The sequence below is a fragment of the Montipora capricornis genome, chromosome 12, assembly GCF_036669925.1.
Source record: "Montipora capricornis isolate CH-2021 chromosome 12, ASM3666992v2, whole genome shotgun sequence".
NCBI classification, from domain to species: Eukaryota; Metazoa; Cnidaria; class Anthozoa; order Scleractinia; family Acroporidae; genus Montipora; species Montipora capricornis.
In genome coordinates this window covers 9,753,361-9,762,154 of record NC_090894.1, presented here as the reverse complement: position 1 = coordinate 9,762,154, position 8,794 = coordinate 9,753,361, and the positions used below count along the sequence as shown (strand labels likewise).

Below are 8,794 nucleotides of genomic sequence, written 5' to 3'. Positions count from 1 at the left end.
ATCACTGCATTCCAAATAACGTCAAAGCGAAACTTTCAAGAAAGTTCCATGGAGAGATGACGTTTGTTTGCATCCGCGTTCCGTAAGCCAATGAAAATTCGCGATTTGCGTTTGTGTTTACGTTCTGTTTTTACGTTTATTTTTCAAGGTCATATGAAAGTCGCTCTATATCAAGCAGTCACACAACGAAAATGTTAAACGAGAAAAAGACATCATATCAAAACTAACTTAAACCATTTCTTTCTCAGCAGTTTGATTGATGCCAGCAACAGGATAGGAAATAGGAAATTCTAAGACCTCAGAGCTTTGCTCTACCAAGTACATCTTTCAAAGACCTCCCTTTTCTATATGAAATTTGGGGAAAGTTTTTAAAGATTTCTCTTATTAAGGGTTGGTTTTGTATGAGATGCCATTTGTTCATTAGAATAAGTTTGAGATTGGGTGACGAAGTGTGCGTCTACATCAGCAACGGTTCTTAGTTAATATTACGGGAAAGCGGATAAACAGAGAAGCAGGATATGGTATGGAATTGCCTTGCGAGTTTAAAATTTTCGTCTGACTGGCCTGAAGAAAAGGTAAAAAAATACAAACTGATGATCTGTAATGAAACAATACTAATAGTAATCAAAATAACTATGTTTTGGGTTAGGACAGTGTGCGATTAGACCATTAAATTTGACCCATTTCGTTAGAAACGGGAGGATATTTTAGACCCTGTGGACCCCAAATATGTGTCCGTGTCCGATTAGGAGAGACGTCCGCTCGCGGGAGGTTAAATATGTAGTGTTTTAGAGGACAAATCGCTGGGACCGTAGTTTGGTGTCCGCATTTGGGAGATGTCCGTTTACAAGAGGTGTCCTTCAGTGGAGGTTCGACTGGTGGTGGACTCTGGGAGGGGAGGGTGAGGAGGGAATGATTACAACATTATTATGGTATAGAGTTTCGTAAAGTCCTTTAAAATTGTTCACGTTGATTGGGTCAATTCGAAGAGTTTCGAGAGGTCGACTTGGAGGAAGTCTAATTATTGTAGTGCTTATTATTTCATGCAAATAAATTTCAGTAGTGACAGTGTTTACGTACTATATTCACGCAAGCGTTAGGGGCACCCAACGAGAATATAGTTCAAAACCACTTAAACATAGCATTGTTAAACGTATTTTAGTATTTAAACGGTAGATATAGGCATATTTTTATCCCCTAAAAATTTTGAATCTGTTCGGATTTCCTAGCTGAAAGTTAAGTGATCCGAGAATTATAGGGCTCAAAACTTACCTTTTCGAAAATTTCAGCCACAAAAGGTTCCCGAAAATTCTAGGTGACCTTTTTTAGGGAAAAATCCGTTAAAAATGGGCAATTATACCAATTTTCAGGTGTTCGAAAGGCAACCAAGAAATTTTACAACAAATGTTCCAAAAATTCTATATCTCAAATCGCCTACCGAACAGATATTTTCCGACAATTGACGTTGGGTGCCCCTGAAGCGTCTGTCTGCTCAGACAGACGCTTGCATTGGATTGGCCCTGCTTACTGGGCTTGATCCACCTCTTAATCCATTTCAGAGTCAACAGAGAAATCTTGATCAAAGTTTAGTCATGAACTTGATCATAAATCTTGGGTTATGATGTACAAATTACCTTTTTGACCTGAATACAGGTCATGGAATTGGGCTGGTTTGTAAATTTCTTTCATTACACTGGCCTTTTTATAATAACTAAAACCAATACAATAATATTATCCAAAATAAAACATGTGATAGTAGAAACTTATGAAAGGGTGAAATGATCCTTTCACTTATCTGCAGCTGGACAACGAAACCAAAGTTTGTCTTGTATAAATGTTGTCAGTCAAATCCGGTCTCAGGTTGAATCCGTTTTTGTTAAGGTTAAATTAATAATCCTCATTTTACCTAGGTTGACTACCTTAGCAGTTTAAAGCAGCTACAAACCTATACCTATATCTTAGATCCAGCTCTGTCTTGCGCATCTCAACACAATTCTTCCTAACGTTTGGTATCATCTTATCGGTTTCTGTATTCATACACTTATCCATTCAGTCTCAATATTACAACATAGATAGGGCACAAAGAACTGTACTATACACTTACCGGTATCTAAACTCAGACCCTCCAGATCTATAGTTCTGTGTCTTCAACACTACACTATAACAACAACCCAACACAGTTCTTTTCATTATTCACTTTTGTATAATAGATATATCCATGTATAATGACCAAAACTAACCCTAACCCGACCGTAATTTTTCTCTAGACTTCATTTAGGCCCCAAAAAAGTTTCTTCAATTCTTCTGAATGTGTATTCAACCGAGGTGAAAATTAATGAGGATCACCAATTTAACATACTAGGTGAAAATGGATTCAACAGGAGAACGGAGTTTACCGGCAACATAAACACCTAAAAGACTCAGGTGACTTCAAGGAGATTCAAACGTATGATGTCTGCGATGCCAGTGCCAGATAAGTGTGAGGATAACTTCTCCTTTTACCTATAACCCGCACTTCAAATTTATATACATTTATTTGATTCGAGTCCTTTCCTGGGAACACATGAGCAAAACAAATTAAACCTGCTCCCTACTAAGTGGCTTCAGTTGGCAGAGCACTGTACCAGCATAGCAGAGGCAATATCGTTGCAATATTGGGGAAATGTTGGGGCAATATTGTTGCAATATTAGGGCAATATTATTGCTTAAATTGTCCAGATAAGTGCAATGAACACTTCTCCCTTTCATTTATTACATGCACTTCGAATGGATACATTTATTTCATTTAATAGGAACTTACTTGATCCCTTTTCAGTGTCTTTGCTGTACGGAATGCCTCTAGCCCACATCTCACAAGACCAATCAAATTCTTCTGCAACAGCGGTAGCCTGCAAGTCCCACCTGCGATCTAAAGAGAAGTGACACTGGCTGACACAATCACATGGGTAGAAAAATAAGATGATTTATAATACTACCTTTTAGTTTTGAAGAATAATTTAATCCTTCTTAAAAGAGAAAGTAACATGATTTCAATAATAATGATAATGATAATGATAATGATAATGATAATAATAATAATAATAATTATTATTATTATTATTATTATTCAGGGCTCGAAATTGCGACCAATACAGTCGCACTTGCGACTAAATTTTTCCCTTTGCGAGTAAAATATCTGGAGAAGTCGCAAATTTTCGACTTGTTGTCACCTTCGCTGTTTCGAAACAAAAGGGTTAGCAGTTGCCACTTTGCTGCTACTTTTGCTAAAATAAATAAATGACAAAATTATTTTGTTTGTCGCTGTGAATTTTCTCTGAAGATAGCGTAATTGTCGAGTAATTTAGCTGCGATGTTACGTGCACAGCTCCATTCCTTTGATCATTCGCCATTTTCAGCGGTGTCTTTACACACCAGTATTGCGGGCTCATATTTTTTTGCTAAACCGCTGACAATACAATGCAGCGCGGCGATTTTGCGACTAAAATTTGCGAAATTGCGACTAAATTTTCGTATCTTATCGCAAATGCGACTGGATTTTTCGTTAATTTCGAGCCCTGCTATTACTATTATTAATATAATAATAATAATTATAATTATAATTATAATTATAATAATTATTATTATTATTATGAGCAAAATGTGAGAATGATTTACACATATTAAATTAAATTAAAGGTTTTACAATTGAACTCACTGGGAGCTCGGAAAATTCCAAGCCCCAGATGGGATTTGAACCCACAACCCTACATGGCTACTGGAGACTTTATGTGAGCAAGGGTGAAACGTGGGTCTTTGACTACTAATCACGCTTATAACTGCATTGCACAGTCACACTAAGGCATATCTACGATGCGGCCAACCAACCACCCAAGTGAGCGAAATGTGAGATTGATCTGCACATATTAAATGAAAGGTTTTACAACTGAACCCACTAGGAACTTGCAAAAATCCAAGCCCCAGATGGGGCGATGCATCCATGTCTACTTACAGAGAGGAACAACCAATTTAACACTACAAATTCAATGTTTCCCTCACCAACTTCTCTGATTTCCCAGCCTACTTAAAAGTTTGCGACAGTGCTGATCAATTTTTTTTTTTTTCATTAGAAGGAAGGAAGGAGCCAGTGAACCAAAAAACAAAACTCCTTGGAGCAGAAAACCAACAAACTTAACCCACACAAGGCGAGAACGCATGTTTTAGTCAAATGAGTCAATGAGTCAATGAGTCATGAGTCAATGAGACTCACAGTCAATATAGCAATAATTTGTTGATTAAGCCTAAGCCCTCGTTTCAGTGATTAGGCCTAAGCACTCTCTGAAATTTTAGCTTTCATTTTATGGTTTAATTAACTGCACTAACTCGTTAACTCATTGACTCATGACTCATTGACTCATTGACTCATAAATACTTAACACTCACACAAGGCATGAAAGTAAAATGAGTTTAGTTTAGTTAGGTAATGTCGTTGAGAATTTCATTTGTCTGCCTTTATGTTTTAAACTCTTTTTACTGTAATTTGTAAAATATTTACTGGAGAAGACTATAATGTCAAAAAGCGTACTTTACCATTGTGCTAAAGCTGATTGTTGTTGCAAATCGATAAATTATTAACATGATGATGATTTCATAATGCTGATTATCATCATCGTTCAAATCCAAATGAAAATGTTGGAAAAATAAAAGCAGGGGCATCATCACAAATTTTTCGGGGGGACACTTGTCAGAGGAAATTTAGAACATTGGTATCATCTTTTTTTGTTGGTCATGCCAACTCAAAAAATGACCCTCCCCCCCCCCCACCCCCCCACCTCATCCAGAACCCAGAAGGAGATATTTAAAGATTACCACAAGGAGTGAGCTCTATCCACTACCAAGCTCTTACTTCGACAACTGCTGACAGATTTACTAGGAGGGTCAGTGGGTACCAAAGTTGACAAGGGATGAGGAAGACTTAACTGTGGTGGGTGTGGTTGGGGTAAACATTAGCAGATAGTAACAGAAGGGGGAAAGGATATTAATGAAGTGCGACAATGACGACAAAAAATTACCAGGTAGGTAGAGAGGAATGACACAATTCGTCTCGTGTGTATGCGCCAGATCTCCACTAATGACAACAGCCATTCGTTGTTGAATTATTGAAGAAAACTTGTGCAGAGTTCTGCCCATGTCTTCAAATCCTTCCCCGTTTCGACCGAAACTAACTATAATATACTTCACGCTTGTCGAATCGACTTTCTTATGTACAAACCAAAGAGGTACAACCTCGCCCCATCGCAGTGGTGATTCCATCCTTGAAAATGTGATTACACCATCAGATTTGTGTCCATTTTCTTTCAAAAATTGTAAAAGCTGACCAGACAGTTGTGTATCCAGTGGAATCTTGAGTTCAATTTCCTGAAAGCAATTGTTCCACAGAGCATTTCCTTGAGCACCTTCCGCCATATACACGGCATAGGAGCCAGACGTTAGGGCTAGACCGTGTGGGGTGATAAGAACGACAACTTCTGGTCTCATTTTGGCCACAAGATCACCCGCGCTCTCACAAGCATTGTAGAGAGATGAGCAGTCGCGAATGATATCTCTTGGCATTAAAGAGTTCCTTTGCCGACATGCTGAGCTGGCTGAGTTCGGATCTCCATCAAATATCATCGTTCCGTGAGGAAGAATCGCTGCTCCCACGAAAACCATGTTTCTGCGAGGAGAAAATCTCAAAGTATCCGTTTCAGTACTGAGTGTAAGCAACGTGATTTGCCCCTGAACTCACCAAAGTTTGTCAATACTACGCATACTCTATGCATACTGCGATTGGCCGACCGATCGGCCAATATTCACCGACCTAGCCAATCATAATGCGCAGAAAGCATTGATAGTCCCTACTTTCTCAAATCCCACAATACACCTTGTTTACCCCTCCTTCCCCCCCCCAAATAAAATTGCATAGGTATTGCTTTCGATTTCTCTTGGGACATCTAATCTTCATGTCCCAAGAGAAATCGAAGATAATGATCATGCAAATTTTTGAGGGGTAAACAAAATGTATTATGTATAACGTTATCGTGTTTCCGGTCCTTTTGGTTGCGCCATTAGTGCCATAGCAACCAGCTTTTAGACCATGCTTCCCGGCTGTGCTTTTCGGTGATCGAGTGTGTTATTAAAAGAGACATATTTTCTTTGCTTGTTATATTGGCTCCAGTTCTTCCGTTCTTCTTAGGGACGACATTACATTATGAGATTTGAGAAAATAAAGAAATTGACTGAAGAACTCTCCGGTACCCACTACTACAGTCCACAGTCGATATAGTTCATTTTGGGGGTCTCCTTAACCTCTCGTCTGGAATACGCCAACGCAAAAAGTTGTGAATAGAAGAGTTCCATGAAAAAAAAAAGTCTGTCCTGGACACAAGGAAGTCCATTCTTGCCTTTACAAAGCCCCGGTCTTACCTGTTTTGGGTATGTCCTTCCCCACTTTGTTCTCCCTAGCTTCTAGCAAAAGAATATCGATGTCTTTGAGTGAATCCAAAGGATTGTCGTCTTGTAACACTTTATTCGAAAATACTAGACTGACTCCGTCTTCAAATAGTTCAGTAGAAAAAGCACAATTAACAGCGAAAGCACAACAGCGGACGTTCGCTCGCTGCCAACCCAGTTTTGGAGCCAAAGCCCGTTGACAAAAAAAGTTGCCACAAAAACTTTTAAGTGGTTTTCTGGCCCCTTTAATTGCGAACAATTGAAGTAACGCAGGATAGCACAGTTTTTCCCGCTTGCTGAATTCTGATTGGTCAATTTAAATTTCAGCAGCTCTCGCCGTATGCACGGGGGGCAAGTAACGTCACCGCCGAGAAGCAACCGATCACAGCACTCGTTTTGTTGTGAAAATCAGGGCACCAGTTGTTCAAGACTGTATAACTTTATCCAGTGGGTAAGTCACTATCCAGTAACAGTATATTATATACTCCACTTTAAAAGTTGACCGAGGCTTTCATAGACGCCTTTACTTTTGTGATCTGAGTGCGCCGATTAACGGTCACGTGACCTATGCACAAATTAAAAACTGTTGGATAGTTTCTCATCCATTGGATAAAGTTGTCTGTTCTTTGAAGAACTGGACCCTGTGATATATCAAATAATTAATAATTATTCCACGAGCGCGCGTTGGATATGAGACTGGTTCTAGCCAACTCCTCGTTGGCTATTTACCATCTCATATCCAACAAGCGCGAATGCAATAATTGTTTTATTAAATTCCTTAAACTCCAAAAGTTTGGAAGTACAAAATACGATCGAACAAAGAGAGAAAATTCGAGCGAAATCGAAAAAACTTGATGAAGATTCGATGTTGTGTAATACCTGGTGATCAGACAGACGCAGGATAATCACAAAAACACTTATCTTTTCGCGTAGGTTGAAAATTTAATAATTGCCGATACTTAGTCGAATCGGCCGAATCGTCTTTAATTAAGAACACGTCTATAAATAACTTGGTACCAAGGAAGTTGTGCTTTCTTAGTTATGGGCCCTTGGAAGAAATGTCATCGTGGACATTAGGGTAGAATAAGTCCGTACACCTGATGATTTTCTTCCAACTCTCCACTAAGATGCAAAACAAACAAACAATAAAACTAGACTTTATAGTTGGCATAAAGAGTATAATCATCGTGGACATTAGGGTAGGATAAGTCCGTACACCTGATGATTTTCTTCCAAATCTCCACGTCACCACTAAGGAGATGCAAAGCAAACAAACAAACAAACAAAAAAACTAGACTTCTAGATATGAACTTCCCCGTGCTCTGAGCAAGGTTCTCATAGCCTCCGAATTTAGCCTGCTTGTAGTTGGAAGATCTGGGACGAGTGGGGAAATGGGTTTTTCTGGCCCTCTATTTCCCGCCCCCACCCCGTTCTTTTGTCACCCGGCCCAGACCTATCTCACGCGCTTCCAATACGTACAGTAAACACCCGCATATAAGAACACTTTTTTCAGGTTTAAGGCTGATCGTCTTCTTATCTGAAGGATGCTTAGTGAGAAATCAGCCTGAAAGTGTTCTTAAAATGTTCTCAAAATTGGTTTCAGAAATACTTAACAATTAGACCGGTAGTCCGCAAGGGCTACGGGTCAATAGCCCAGGAGGCGATGCCGAATGGGCTAATGACCCGTGGCCCTTGAGGGCGAAGGGTCTAATTGTTTTAGTATCACCCAACTAGTTGGGCAGAAAATGCAATAATAAAGTTAACAAATGCAAGTTGAAGAAATATTTATTTGGGAATAAAACGAAAGAAACCGTCATGCTTTTCGCTATTCGAGGACTATTAGTTACAGTCCTCTAGTAGCGTAGCCAATCAAAATGCAGGATTTGCATTAGTCTACTAGTTGGGTGATACTAATTCAAATTATATATTACTAGAGGTTTAATTAACATACAAAGCTGTTTTGTAATATATTTTATAGTTTATAATGGTCCTGAACACCATAGTACTTTTGATATAAGTTACTGCACTGTATTGTTTCCTTATCCTAATACCCTTTCCCTTTGTATTAAGAACACGTCTTATTTATCAGGCTGAGTTGGTTCTTATTTATATGGTGCTTTACTGACCAAATTTCAGCCTGATGTTTTTAATCCACTTGTTCTTATATGCGCGTGTTTACTTTATTTCGCGGCATCTACTGCCCGTGAGCAGGTTACCTCCGCATTGTGATTGGTTAACCACGCTGTTTGCACTTGTTGCGATTGTTCAAAGTAAGTACGGAAAAGTGTACAGAAAGTGGGAAAACTGATGTCTTTACAAAACGAGA

The 8,794-nt window shown here is 39.0% G+C and overlaps 1 protein-coding gene across 1 annotated transcript in view; it reads right to left on the bottom strand.

The window, feature by feature from the left end:
* The window catches only part of LOC138026498 (uncharacterized), a 6,773-nt gene extending 1,032 nt beyond the window's left edge, over positions 1-5,741 (bottom strand). Inside the window, exons 1-2 of the mRNA XM_068873877.1 lie at positions 5,049-5,741; positions 2,801-2,908 (exon numbers count right to left, since the gene is read on the bottom strand). Coding sequence (XP_068729978.1) covers positions 2,801-2,908; positions 5,049-5,688 — 748 coding nt within the window. The 5' untranslated portion in view covers positions 5,689-5,741. The remainder of the gene's footprint in view (positions 1-2,800; positions 2,909-5,048) is intronic.
* Between the last annotated feature and the right edge of the window lie 3,053 nt (positions 5,742-8,794).